This window comes from Ranitomeya imitator, chromosome 2, assembly GCF_032444005.1.
Source record: "Ranitomeya imitator isolate aRanImi1 chromosome 2, aRanImi1.pri, whole genome shotgun sequence".
In the NCBI taxonomy this organism is placed as follows: Eukaryota; Metazoa; Chordata; class Amphibia; order Anura; family Dendrobatidae; genus Ranitomeya; species Ranitomeya imitator.
Window position 1 is genome coordinate 694,414,644 of NC_091283.1, and position 15,482 is coordinate 694,430,125.

The following is a 15,482-nucleotide window of genomic DNA, read 5'->3' on the forward strand; positions in this document are numbered from 1 at the left end:
AAGCTAAGTTATCGCGAGAACTTATCCTACCGCGAGAACTGCAGTGGACATGGGGCTTTCGGCGGCGGGACAGGTAAGCCGGCATGTGACATGCGTAGTAAGCTGCATTAACGCAGTTTCTACGCATTTCACTAATCATTAGATGAAGTTTTACCGCATCTAATGATTATCTATGGGAAATTTACGGCACGGCAACGGAGCATCGCCACACTGTAAACAGACATGCTGCGTTTTGAAAAGACGTGCCGCATGTCCGTTTACGTGGGTCTGCCGCCTGCGTGATTTACCGCATGGTGGAGACGGGATTTCATGAAATCCCTTCAACTATGCTGTAACATCTGGACGCTGCGTGTTTGACGCTGCGGCTCTGAACGTGGACACATACCCTGAGTGTTGATACGGCCCCACAGAGCCCTAATCTCATCCAGTCTGTGTGTGATTATATGAAGAGACCTGCACACACCTCATGCACAGAAGATCTGTGGTTAATGCTCCAAGATGTTTGGAACAACCTCCTGCCGAGTTCCTTCAAAAACTGTGTGCAAGTGTACTTGGAAGAACTGACGCTGTTTTGAAGACAAAGGACAGTGATATTGGGTATTGATGTGATTTTGATGTGTGTTTTTTTTTTGTTCTGCTTTTTGCTATTGACCCTTCTTTCACACATCCCAGAATCCTGCCCTTTGCTGTTACCAGTTTGTTGGGTGTCTATGACACAATGCTACATACCACTTGTGTCCTAATAGAGTGCGTATCTTCAGTAGTTGCGTTCTTCTGCATTGGATGTTGGTTAACCCTTTCATGTTTTCCTTCTTCCTACAGGTGGTTAGTAGAGTAGCATCACAGCAAGGCTTTGACCTGGACCTTGGATATAGACTCCTTGCCGTATGTGCGGCCAACAGAGACAAGTTCACGCCTAAATCAGCTGGTAGGAAGCAAGCAATTAATATTTACGTTTCTGACAGGCGATCTTCTGCTGAGGGCTCTGATCTACACAAGTCAAGACCTGCAGCGGATAATATTTGCACATTGTTGCCTGGCAACACTTTACTATGGTGGTTACCTGCTGAAGCTGCTTTGTGTCTTAACCCTTTGTTATAATGACCCTTCTAATACAAACTGCTACAGTATTACATTTGTAGATTGTGTCTTAAATGCAGATGCTGCTTATATGTAATGGAAAGGGTGTGTTGTCTATAGAATGACAAATCTTGTAGGTTTATGGCAAATGTACAATAATGACCTTTACTTTGAATATTTCCAAGGTTGTGAATAAGATAGATTTCTGCCTAGAATTTAGGGTTAATGTGACAAAGCTGCACATCTCTGTTTCGCCTCCGTGCATGGGCTCAGGCAGGCTAGTGTCTTGCTCTCAAGGTTTCCACATTGACTGCCAAGGAGCCTTTGAGGTCACCTGTCTCTGTGGTGATTTATGGCCTTAAATTATGTCTGGAAAATGAGGAGGGAAAAAAGCTTTTTTGTGTAATTTTGCCATTGACCTGCCATCTTTGCGTCTGTTCTTGTGAAATATCCGAGACTAGAGTTCATACATACTGTGAATGAGTCATTAGGAGCATTGGTATGCACAGTACGCTGGGGCCCTGCTCATTTGGACCCGGCCCAAGTTATGCAGACAGTGCAGGTAGAGCTGAGCTGGGTGAATAGATGTTACAGTTTACTAGCCTATAGCCCTCGGCCAATCCAGCTGCTTAGAACGAAGGTAATAGTAGGGAGGACTACTAGTGGTAATGTGGGAAATAATGCACCAGCACGTACAGTATGTGTATTATAGATAATGTGATGAATAATGTTCTCTTCATTTATGGCCAGAACTTAGTATTGTCACAATGATCGCATAAATGGATAGTGGAAAGGCTAGTCATGCCTCCAGTCTCACAGCCAGGGTTTATGTAATGTAAAGGTTCAACACCTGGCTGCTCACCAGCTTTTATATTATTAGGAGTCCATCACAGAATATAGGCTTCCACTGAAAATTATATATACCCCAAAGAAATATTTACTGACAAACCAATCATTAATTTTAATCAAATTATTTTATTTTTAAAAAGGACATAACACAACAAATAACACTTCTTTATTAAAAAATGAATATATATATATATATATATATATATATTTATTAAAAATGAAATTTTGAATAAAAATGTAACTCGTATGTGAGGGGGCTAGGGCAGCCGTGTAATAATTGTATTGATTATATATGTTTCTTTTGTGATCACATCTGTATTTAATTGATGTAATATATTATTGTAATTTCTGGTTATTTATATATCATTTATTTATCAATCAGTCTTGGTGTGCCCTAGCCCCCTCACATACAAGTTACATTTTTATTCAAAATTTCATTTTTAATAATTATATATATATTCATTTTTTTAAATAAAGAAGTGTTATTTGTTGTGTTATGTCCTTTTTAAAAATAAAATAACTTGATTAAAATTAATGATTGGTTTGTCAGTAAATATTTCTTTGGGGTATATGCTTATTGTGTAATATTTACTAAATTGGTTCTATTTTGAATATTATTTGGTATTTCTTTTCTATATAGGATTTCTTCCATTGAAAATTGCCTGCTACTACCCCAATTCAATATTACTACTCACAAATAGTGCAAGTTTCAATAATATTATGCTATGTTAGAGGATTACTGTAAATTCAACTGAGGGTGTAGTCCAGGGGTCTCAAACACATGGCCCACATCCACATGTAGCCCCTGAGGCTGCAGTACGCAGATAACATAGCTCCCGAGACAATCGTGACCCGGTCTGGGGCGGCACAGGACACACCAATGCCAGCACTTTATTTTTTCATTTTAACTGGAAGCACATTGAATTGAGATGTATCGCGGCACAGAGAATCACCGGATGCCGCCATAGCAATACCTATACTAGCCACCATCACGGACCATCATGTGAAGAGCGGCATGGCAGGGGGCATTATTACTGGATGGTGGCCACAATTACTATATGGAGCCATTTATAAAACAATACTACTGTATGGGGTCAATTGATGATGGACAAAAAAAAGTATTAAAAAAAGCGTAAAAATATTTTGCCATTAAAAATGCTGATTTGTGAAAAGACTAAAGTAAACAATAAAAAGTACACATTTGGTATGGTCACATCCCAAATCACCCAACCTATAAAACTATAACATAACCCATATGAAAGAGACTATTAAAAAATTAACGTAAAAAATACACCAAAAGTGTAAGAAAAAAAATGATAAATGTCATATAGAAAAAAATGCTAATGCTGAAAATGTCATCTTATCCCACAAAGAATGAGGTCTATGTGAGGCTCATTTACTCAGCCAAGTTTGAGACCCCTAGCTAGTCATAGACAACCCTTTTTAAATTGGGGGTGTTCACAGCACCCCGTAGCGGATGATTGATTTTTGCTTTTAAAGGTCATGGCCAGTCTCCATCATAGCTGTGTACCAAGAATAGAACAATCAGAGGAAAAGTATGATAGAAACACATCACCACTTCTGCATTTATCACCCACTCCTGGTTAAAGTGCTGACCAAATACTGAACATGTGAACGTGGCATTCAGTATTGCTTAATGACCATTAAGGTGAATGGATGTCTATGGAATACAAGGATGGTTAAAGTTTGCCAGAATCGGAGCAGTTACATACCGACGCCCACCATTTGGCTCATAGAGGGGTCTCAAGCGGGGGAGTGCACATGTGTGTTATCCAGCTGCCCAAATAGGACATATGGACAGATTGTCTTCATGAGAAAACCCATCAATTGTTAATGTACCGCTATGTATAACTGGTGAACAAAGACATATATGCCAAATGTACCATGTGGCTCTTATGGATTCATTAGGGAGAGGATCATATTTCTGGTTATTCTCATCCCATACACAGAAGTGCTGCTTTGTCTGCTCCCTCCTGTGTTTTCTATGAGAATCTCGCTGGCTGACACGATCAGCGGGTTATCTGCAGGAGAACAATACAATTGCCAGTCTGAAATCGGACATGCCCGACAGACATCTTCCCCAACCATCAGTTGGCTGGCACCCCATACATATTCGATTGTCTGCCAAGTTCTTTGTTATGACATTTTTTTACAGCCTTAATCTTTTGTGTCTTCATGAAACTTTCTCTATTGTGAAAAATGAATCATTGAACAATTTGTGTAAATCAAGTTCTTTCTGTTATGGTAAATATTTGTATATTTGTCAGACTTTACGATACAAAAAATATATCATCCTAATTAATTAATAAATTCTTGTAAAAATCAAGATGGGCATTGGATGCACCAGATATACCTATAACACAGACTCTTAGACCTACACAAGTGACTGTCCAACCTACAGCCAGGATTAAATACCAAGTACCTACATGTACATCATATATCATGTGCACCTTAATAGGTTACATACAGTAGGTACAATACAATGTAGTCTTTTTTGGCTAAATAGTTATTGATAAAAAGTCTTTGAGAAATGTGTTTTTTTTGTTTTTCTCTTTTAAAAAAAAAAATAGTTTTGGATACAGCACTTTTGAAAACCTTTTTTTTTTCCTTTTTTTCGCATTATCCTTAGAAGGAAGCCGCCGGCATTAAAAAAATTACCTATTGTTTACATTAGGTTTTTGTGTTTACATGTATTTTTGAAAGATTTTTGGTAATTTTTTTTTTCATATCACAATTTAAAAAAATTAAATAAATTACCTTGTAGTTTTCACGCTGGTGGATTGAAAACATTTTTTTCACAGAAGGCGCATTGACTAGCAACTATGAGATGAAAATGTTGACAGTTGACTTCAGACAAAGAATATTATCTCTTGACTTATTATGATTATTACAACCAACAAACTTTCTCCTGTGCTGAAGTAATGAATTAGGAGAAAGGTTAGTGTCCTATGTATGGGCATTTTTACAATAATATAAGATGAGCCTATCATTGGTCAGTATTTTACCTCAGTATTTGTAGCCAAAACCAGGAGTGGAACAAATAGAGGAAAAGTATAATAGAAACATATGCACCACTTCTGCATTTATCGCCCACTCCTGGTTTTGACTTACAAATACTGATGTAAAATACTGACCAAATAATAATAGTGTGACGGCAGCCCAAAGCCTACAGATTAATCTCATAAATCTGATCTCTAATTTATACAATGTGATTTTCTGGATTTTATTTTTGATATTCTATCTCTCAATGTTAAAAGTAACCTACCCTTAAAATTATAGACTGTTCATGTCTTTGTTAGTGGGCAAACTTATTAAATCAGCAAGGGATCAAATAATTATTTCCTTCAATGAACATGGGGACCCAACTTTGAATATACCATTCCGCCCAATATCTTTTGCTTCGCATTCTTTACGAATTGCACTTCTTTTCACTTGCTCAGAAGGCCCCATGGATTTCATAGCTTGAGGGTATGTGGACACGTTCAGATGTTTTCGCGGTTTTTTTTGCAATAAAAACGCATTTAAAATGCATACATATGCATCCTATCATTTAGAATGCATTCTGCAATTTTTGTGCACATGATGCGTTTTTTTCCGCGAAAAAAACGCATCGTGGTAAAAAAAGCAGCAAGTTCATTAATTTTGCAGATTTTTCGTGTTTTTCCCGCTATTCTATGCATTGGGAAAAAATGCAAAAAAACGCACAAAAAACACGCAAATAGTGCATAAAAAACTAAAAAAAAAAACGCGTGCGGTTTCTGGCAGAAATGTCCGGGTTTTGTCAGGAAATTTCTGCAAGAAATCCTGACTTGTGCACATACCCTCAAAGTGGCTGTGGTGGTGCTTGAGAAGGTGATTTGCTAATGGAAAATGCATGATTTTTCTTCTCTGTGCTTCATGGTTACAAAGCTGTGTTATGTTTTCAACACTTTTGCAGAAAGAATTTTAACCCATTATGTGTTATAATTTGGAAATTCTGACCATTCCCTTGAGAGTATAAATGAATTGTATGCAGTGCCAGCGCTATGCTATATTGGTACAACATATGCAATATATTCACAGGCTACAGGTTATTAATATTTTGTGTTCTCAAGTTTATCCCATTGTTGACTTTCTATAAAAAAAAATGTATTATCTTTCCACATACTGTGGGAATAATACTTTTAAAGGTTGCATCCATGTAAAGAGATTTTTCTATTAGTCAGACATCAAGCCACATGGCTTATGTTCCTTGTGGGTTTGACCACCCAGAATCGTGTTTTTCTTATTAATACATGTACGGTGGCTTCCTCTGCCAGGGACTACAACTTTGTGCTATACACCTGCAAAGTTGACCATCAAAGGGATTGTGTGTTTAAATAACCCTATCTAAATGTTCTACTACTCCATGTAAAATAATAAAGAAAAACAGATGCTCCCCTACCGCACTGTCGCTGTCCCCGTGATGTTACATAGTTACATAGTTATTAAGGTTGAAGGAAGACTATATGTCCATCTAGTTCAACCCATAGCCTAACCTAACATGTTGATCCAGAGGAAGGCAAAAAAACCCCATGTGCAAAGAGTAAGCTCCACATTGGGGAAAAAAATTCCTTCCCGACTCCACATACGGCAATCAGACTAGTTCCCTAGATCAACGCCCTATCAAGGAATCTAGTGTATATACCCTGTAACATTATACTTTTCCAGAAAGGTATCCAGTCCCCTCTTAAATTTAAGTAATGAATCACTCATTACAACATCATATGGCAGAGAGTTCCATAGTCTCACTGCTCTTACAGTAAAGAATCCGCGTCTGTTATTATGCTTAAACCTTTTTTCCTCCAACCGCAGAGGATGCCCCCTTGTCCCTGTTTCAGGTCTATGATTAAAAAGATCATCAGAAAGGTCTTTGTACTGTCCCCTCATATATTTATACATTAAAATAAGATCACCCCTTAGTCTTCGTTTTTCCAAACTAAATAGCCCCAAGTGTAATAACCTATCTTGGTATTGCAGACCCCCCAGTCCTCTAATAACCTTGGTCGCTCTTCTCTGCACCCGCTCCAGTTCAGCTATGTCTTTCTTATACACCGGAGACCAGAACTGTGCACAGTATTCTAAGTGTGGTCGAACTAGTGACTTGTATAGAGGTAAAATTATGTTCTCCTCATGAGCATCTATGCCTCTTTTAATGCATCCCATTATTTTATTTGCCTTTGTAGCAGCTGCCTGACACTGGCCACTGAATTTAAGTTTGTCATCCACCCATACACCCAGGTCTTTTTCATTGACGGTTTTGCCCAGAGTTTTAGAATTAAGCACATAATTATACATCTTATTACTTCTACCCAAGTGCATGACCTTACATTTATCCCCATTAAAGCTCATTTGCCATTTATCAGCCCAAGCTTCTAGTTTACATAAATCATCCTGTAATATAAAATTGTCCTCCTCTGTATTGATTACCCTGCAGAGTTTAGTGTCATCTGCAAATATTGAAATTCTACTCTGAATGCCCCCTACAAGGTCATTAATAAATATGTTAAAAAGAAGAGGGCCCAATACTGACCCCTGTGGTACCCCACTGCTAACCACTACCCAGTCCAAGTGTGCTCCATTAATAACCACCCTTTGTTTCCTATCCCTGAGCCAGCTCTCAACCCACTTGCACATATTTTCCCCTATCCCCATTATTCTCATTTTATGTATCAACCTTTTGTGTGGCACCGTATCAAAAGCTTTTGAAAAGTCCATATACACTACATCCACTGGGTTCCCTTGGTCCAATCTGGAACTTACCCTGTTGGTACTGGCTGTCGTGTGGCGTACCAGAGTTCAGTAATCTCCAGTTAAGCCAAGGGTAGCGGAGAACATGATCTGGTCCCCGATCACGTGATCGCCGTTATTCAATGAATAATGGTGAACACCTTTAAAAAATGAATGTGCCCGCTATTAGTCATTTCTCTCTTATGACATGACTAGATGGTGGCCCGATTCTAACGCATCGGGTATTCTAGAATATGCATGTCCACGTAGTATATTGCCCAGCCACGTAGTATATTGCCCAGAGACGTAGTATATTGCCCAGCCACATAGTATATTGCCCAGCCACGTAGTATATTGCCCAGCCACGAAGTATATTGCCCAGCCACGTAGTATATTGCCCAGCCACGTAGTATATTGCCCAGCCACGTAGTATATTGCCCAGCCACGTAGTATATTGGCCAACCACGTAGTATATTGCCCAGCCACGTAGTATATTGCCCAGCGTCGTAGTATATTGCCCAGCCACGTATTGCCCAGCCACATAGTATATAGCAGAGCCTCATAGTATATAGCAGAGCCACGTAGTATATTGCCCAGCACAGAGGCACGTAGTATAGAGACTTAAAAAAAAAAATAAACATATACTGACCTATAGCCCGTTGTAGTCCTGCTATACTCACCCTCCACCGCCTTTCTCGCTCCTCTCCACGCTCCCGGCACCGCTCCATTTCAAGCGGCAGCTTGCGGTCCCATCCCAGGGCTGGTGTGAGCAGGACCTATGATGACGTCGCGGTCACATGACCGACTGTGACTTCACGGCAGGTCCTTGTCGCACACCAGCCCTGGGACGGGAGCGGAACGTGCCGCTTGCAATGGAGCGGTGTCGGGAGCGTGAAGAGGAGCCAGAAAGGCGGTGGAGGGTGAGCATAGCAGGTTTGTTTTTTGTTTTTTTTTTATTATTATTTTTAGCATGACATTTTTACTATTGATGCCGCATAGGCAGCATCAATAGTAAAAGGTTGGGGACGCAGGGTTAATCGCGGCGGTAACGGAATGTTACCGCCGGCATTAACCCTGTGTTAGCGGTGACCGGAGGAGAGTATGGAGCGTGCGGGGAGCGGAGCATCGGGGACACAGTGCGGGGACCGGAGCAGCGGGGACACAGTGCGGGGACCGGAGCAGCGGGGACACAGTGCGGGGAGCGGAGCGCCGGGGACAGTGACTGCAGGGAGCGGGCGCCAGCCACTGACTGCGGGGAGTATGGAGCGGCCATTTTCTTCCGACTGTGCCCGTCGCTGATTGGTCGTGGCTGTTTTGCGGTGACCAATCAGCGACTTGGATTCCCATGATAGACAGAGGCCAGGACCAATGAATATATAGATATACCTGTCAGGGGAGAGAGAAATGATGTCCCCAAGTCAACCCCAGGACCTCCGCCATCCCCCGGTTCTTCATGCTTAATCAGTTTTTAGAATGGTGTCAGTTTTGGATATTTTCTGTTATATAGGCCCCTCAGAGTCACTTCAAATGTGAGGTGATCCCTAAAAAAATTGGTGGTGTCAAATTTTGTTGGAAAAAGGAGAAATCACTGATCAACTTTGAAACCTAATTTCCTAACCAAAAAAAAAAGTCTCAAAAATAGTGCTGATGTAAAGTAGACATGTGGGAAATGTTATTTATTAACTATTTTGTTCCAACATCGCTTTTACATCGCCGGTGCTGAGGGTGATTATCTGTGCTACTTTTTAAACCTGGGGTGGCCTGTGGGCAGGCCTTTCCATGGTTTCTTTGGCTTAAGGTACCGTCACATTCAGCAACGCTGCAGAGATATAGACAATGAGCCGATCGCTGCAGCGTCGCTGTTTAGGTCGCTATAGAGACGTCAAACATGGCCACAACAGAACGATGCGATCCAGTGACGTACTTATCGTTCTCGCTGGTTGTTAGCTCCATGTAAAAACATTGCTGGCATCGTTGCTTTTGCTGTCAAACATTATGAATCACGCCGACCTGACGACCAAATAAAGTTCTGGACTTCTAGCTACGACCAGCGATGTCACAGCAGGATCCTGATCGCTGCTGCGTGTCAAACACAATGAGATCGCTATCCAGGACACTGCAACGTCACGGATCGCTGTCGTTCTCGTTGTAAAGTTGCTCTGTGTGAACACCTTTAGAGCAGGAAGATAAGACTGTCTACAGTCCCGCCCCGAAGCATGGCCATATCATTAATTGAAAACTTCTAATACGGATTACACAAGACAGATTTATTCACTCCAGGTATTATTTTAAACCGTTTAACAGCGGCAACCTGAAGGTGTCTGTAGTTTACATATCAAAATCCTGCTGACAGGTAAACTTTAAGTAAGAGTGCTTTCCATAATTTTCACGGATATCACTCGTATGAAAAAAACTGACATGTGAAGGAGTCCTTAAGTGGGTCCATGATTCTACATTTTAGGGTCCGTATTAGGACTACAAGGCACGGATTGACCTCAGATTTCCCGACCCAAACGTCTAATCTCACAGAGACATTAACAGCTGTAAGTTTAAGTTGGGAGACCTATGGTCTGTCTGTGCACTGCGGTCATTATACTGACTATGAAATAATACTGTCGCCTGAAGCTGGCCTTACACTTGTGACATGACGGGTCTTTCAGGTTATCTGCGGAAAGTGTGAGTGCTGCAGTCCATTATCGACTGCTGATTTGCTGCAGTGCACGTGACACAACGTCAGACAAGCGCTGGAAGACCCAGCACTGGTATAGTGCCAATAAAGGAGCTATCTGCTTGTTTTTTTACTAATTCAACATTGGGAAGTACAACATTTAAGGAGTTGTCCAAGTAAAAGACAATACCTTTAACCCCTTCTAACTTCTAGTGAAGCCTGTAGGATTCCATTCAAAATGCCCGCAAATCCTCACAGTGCAGTTTTATTGTACTTGTCTGGTACTTCCCGTAATACAACTGCACAGATTCTGATAGTTTGCTCTGATCCTGCTATACCTTATATCATCATCAATACTTACAATACAGCTCTGGCAAAAATTAAGAGACCACTGCAAAATGTTCAGTTTGTCTGATTTTTCTCTTTATAGGTATATTTTTGAGTAAAATGTAAATTGTTGTTTTATTCTATAAACTTCTGACAACATGTCTCCGAATTTCCAGGCAATACATTTTGTATTTTTTTTCTGAAAATGAGAAATGGTCAAAATTAAGAAAAAAAAAAACCCAGTGCTTTTAGACCTCAAATAATGCAAAGAAAACAAGTTCATAATCATTTAGAAACAACAATACTAATGTTTTAACTCGGGAAGAGTTCAGAAATCAATATTTTGTGGAATAACCATGATTTTTCATCACAGCTTTCATGCGTCTTGGCATGCTTTCCACCAGTCTTTTTCACACTGCTTCTGGAGCAAAAATTTAAGCAGTTCTTCTTTGGCTTGTGACCATCCATCATCCTCTTGATTACGGTATATTCCAGAGGTTTTCAATGGGGTTCAAGTCTGGAAATTGGGCTGCCCATGACAGGGTTTTGATGTGGTGGTCTCGTGATTTTTGCCAGAGCTGTATATTGTGTTACTTTTAGTCTTTTTATTGAAAGTGATAAGTAATCATTTCAATGCTGTATTAAGTATGGAACGTTATGGATATTTGTTTTCTTTGGTGTTGAGTCAGCAAGTCTTACAGAAATGTGTTCTGCAGGTGATAAGAGGAGTTGTGCTGTTTTAGTGTTCTACAGAGTGAATGCCTGTCCTACATGACAAGGTGTTTGTTTTCTGTTTGATTTAGGTAAGGTTTTGACTGTGTTGCTACCCGCAAGACATTTTTCCTGCAAACACTGAGGTGTTGTGGGGCTGTGGCCTTAAATTACTCAAATTGTGAAATGTACCCATGTCCTTGTCTGTGTGCATAAGGCTGATGTAGAAGGAGCCCTCAGCACCCAAGGATTGTGTTACTGGATCCATGCAGTTAGCATTTCTCACTCTTTCAGCACTGATCAGTTGTTTGACCAGAACACTTGTGTTGTTCCAACTGCTCTTAGATAGGAATGTACTAAGAACGGTAAGTTGTTTTCATGTTCTCTTCAGATTCTGTCAGCCCCAGTTCACATTGTACTCTGAACTTTCATATGAAAGTGTTTTTAACATGATTCAGAGCATGTGTTACAAGCACTGCAAGTGGATTAATTAGATTCTTAAATATAAGAGTAAACATTAAATTAATTATTGTCTTTACTCATTTATTCCATGTTTGGCTGCAGGATCATAAGACAGACAAATGTATTTGTGTTTCTAGTCCACTAGTGTCTGAGCAGTGTAGGGGGATTTCTGCTGCAGCAAACTAACCACCACCAAACCTTCAGTCTCGCCGGGTAAAAAAGGCATTATGATCCTTTGCTTTGAGAAAATGTTCCTATTCCACTCTTAAATTTATATTAACCTGTATGTACATCAAGGGATGTTGGGTGTCTTCATATGAGTGGCCCCTTCACAGCTACTGCCTGTTCAGAGCTGCTATTGTCATGAGCTGTGAATATATATGGAGCGCCCCATAGGACCGTGGGGTACTCGGGCCGGGTCTGGCGGTACTTAAAGGGGTGGTCACCAAAGTGGTGACCCGGTCCGTGGCCCTGGGTGTCCAATTAAAGGGGATGAAGTGTAGTGGAAAATATAGTCTATGGAGAAATATTGTGATGCCGACGCTGCTTAAAGGGGACCACTGGGCTGATGGTGTTGCAGCAGAGTTGGTACAGCTCCCCACAGGTAGAGCTTAGTCCCCAAGGCTACCGTTGCAGTTGGTAAGGGATGATAGATGGTGGGGTGCAGGACTGAGGGTGCAGGAAATAATTGGAGGACACAAGGTTTTCAGTCTCCTTTACTTTTTACTGGTGAATTTCAGGTACAGTCCGGGGCAAAGGTTACAGGTGTAGATGGGGTCTGGGCGGCCTGGGAGTAACTTGGGATCCAGGTGGGTTCGGAGACCTTCCTTCTGCACTGAATTCTCTGTCCCTTGCTGCCTGAAGCTTTACGCAAGTTCCTCTCAGTGTGTGTTACTCCTAACCCGTATGGTTGACAGCATGAGCCTTTCATGGGCACTGTCTTCTCACTGGCAGCCCCAGGCTCCTGACCTGCTGTGGTGCCTCCAGGTATTAGAGGGGCCAGGAGACCTGCAATCTCCTGCCCTCCGGTTCAAGCTGCTGGGCCCTTAGTACCCATGCAACCACGGACTTCGGTATCCGGTTTCTTTTGCGCTTTATCCTGGGAAGAGCTCAGTTACAGCTCCATTCCCAGTCTCCCTCCTCATGTGCTTCCTCTCCCTTCAGTGTCTCTGACTGTCTGACTAATCCCGCCTCCAGACCAGAACTTATAGGGAAGCTCCCCTGAAACTGGGTTTAGAGCTCCCCCTTCTGATCTGGTGCCAGGAAGGTGTTGTATGTTTGTGTTACCTACCAAGGGGATCCCTCATTACCTCCAGGCATGAGATCACCTCCCGTGAGGAAGGCAATGCCATTGTGGCAATCAGACTCCTGGGGTACGTGTAATGAATCTCTATGCAGATGAAACTTGCCCCTTAACAGCATCTCATTTTACTAAACACTGAACTGTCCCTGAAACACATTTGATAGCTGCAAAGAAATGCTCGGCTCAGCTGAACGCTCACACCTGTGCTCGCTTTGAAAGAGCTTCTGCCAAAGGAGTCTGGCAGCAACTTTTCTCAATGGAGAATAAAAGGATCAACAGCTGTAGTTCAGCATGCTGGATCCTTCTCTCTCCAGTTTCATCTGTCCGTTGATTTGGGAGATCTGCATACACATTAAGACTTGGCCAATCCTGCCGAACATTAGTGCCTTCATCTGACCTTATAAGGTACCGTCACATTAAGCAACTTACCAACGAGAACGACAGCGATCCGTGATGTTGCAGCGTCCTGGATAGCGATCTCGTTGTGTTTGACACGCAGCAGCGATCAGGATCCTGCTGTGACATCGCTGGTCGGAGCTAGAAGTCCAGAACTTTATTTGGTCGTCAGGTCATCTCGATTCGTCATGTTTGACAGCAAAAGCAACGATGCCAGCAATGGTTTTTCATTGAGCGAACAACCAGCGAGAACGATAAGTACGTCACTGGATCGCTCCTGCATCGCTCAGCTGTTGCCGTGTTTGACGTCTCCTAGCGACCTAAACAGCGACGCTGCAGCGATCGGCTCGTTGTCTATATCGCTGCAGCGTCGCTGAATGTGACGGTACCTTTAGTCTGATGGTTATGGGGCCTTTACACTCTAAAGCAGTTTTATCTCGGGATCATTGTGATAACTGCTGTATAATTGATCTGATCCTGCAAATCTGTTCAAAATTATCTGAGCTATCAGCATTTCCCCATCTTCAGCTCTGCCTGTGTAAATGTCACTTTGTTCACAATAAATGTTCAGGGTTACCAGCTGTGCCGATTACAGAGGCGATTGTGGTGTGGGCTTCATATTGATCTCACCATCTTGCCCTACTTTTTCCCCTCAAAACTTTAAGATAGCAGATTTTTCTTTTTTAGGTCAGTGAGCCAAATATTTGGCAAAATGCCTAGAGCACCTAAACCTCTCAGGGTGCCTCTAGTTCAGCCTCCACAGGAGGGTACGCCTGTGTCAGCAGCCAGTGATTAGACATGGGGGAAGGAAAAGGAATGCACCGTTTATATTTACTCTCTGAAAGTCTATATCCTGATAAACGAAAACGTGCATAAGTGTTATCAGGCCTCAGAAATATAAATACGGTACCCTATCTTTAGAACTTACTTTTTGCAGAAATTACATCAAATACAATAAGACAGGCTGATAACTATTGTACAGGAATTTATATTTCTAGCAAACTCATGCTACAACTTTCAGATAAATGTAGGTTGAAATATATCCAACCAGGTTAAAAATATCACCCAGATTAGAGCTTTGGAGAAGGGCACTAGCCCAACATGCCAGTATATTTATATAGCGGCTATTTGTAGTTAGCAGAAACTGACGAACTGGAAAATTCCATCTGCACACTGATTTATTTTTATGTGTTGATTACAAATTCCCTTTGGTGCCTCCCAGGCCGTAGGCAAAAGTCTCCTCGGCACTGTGCTCCCCTTTAATGTACTTTTACAAAAATGTGGTTCATATTGCAGTATAAGATCAAGGAAGACCTAGTTTACATCCTGAAAAACTGGTTGGTAGGGACAAGATACTTGGCAAAATCCTTGAAAAATCATCATCTCTTAGGGTACCATCACACTATACCATTTCGATCGCTACGACGGTACGATTCGTGACGTTCCAGCGATATCGTTACGATATCGCTGTGTCTGACACGCAGCAGCGATCAGGGATCCTGCTGAAAATCGTACTTCGTAGCAGATCGTTTAGAACTTTCTTTCATCGCTGGATCTCCCGCTGTCATCGCTAGATCGGTGTGTGTGACACCGATCTAGCGATCTAGCGATGCGATCCAGCGATGCGTTCGCTTGTAACCAGGGTAAACATCGGGTAACTAAGCGCAGGACCGCGCTTAGTAACCCGATGTTTACCCTGGTTACAAGCGTAAAACTAAAAAAAAACAAACAGCACATACTTACATTCTTCCCGCACTGTGACTGCCGGCCGTAAAGTGAAAGCAGAGCACAGCGGCTGTGCTTTCACTTTCACTTTACGGCCGGCAGTCAGTCAGTGCGGGAAGCAGACGGCAAGGGACCTGACGGACACCAGAATGTAAGTATGTGCTGTTTGGTTTTTTTTAGTTTTACGCTTGT

The 15,482-nt window shown here is 41.8% G+C and overlaps 1 protein-coding gene across 4 annotated transcripts in view; it reads left to right on the forward strand.

The window, feature by feature from the left end:
- Nucleotides 1-15,482, forward strand: part of ZMIZ1 (zinc finger MIZ-type containing 1) — an 816,521-nt gene that overhangs the window by 620,257 nt on the left and 180,782 nt on the right. For all 4 annotated transcript variants that reach the window (XM_069753082.1, XM_069753084.1, XM_069753085.1 and 1 more), the window contains exon 6: nucleotides 823-928. In XM_069753082.1, the coding sequence (XP_069609183.1) occupies nucleotides 823-928 (106 nt within the window). The remainder of the gene's footprint in view (nucleotides 1-822; nucleotides 929-15,482) is intronic.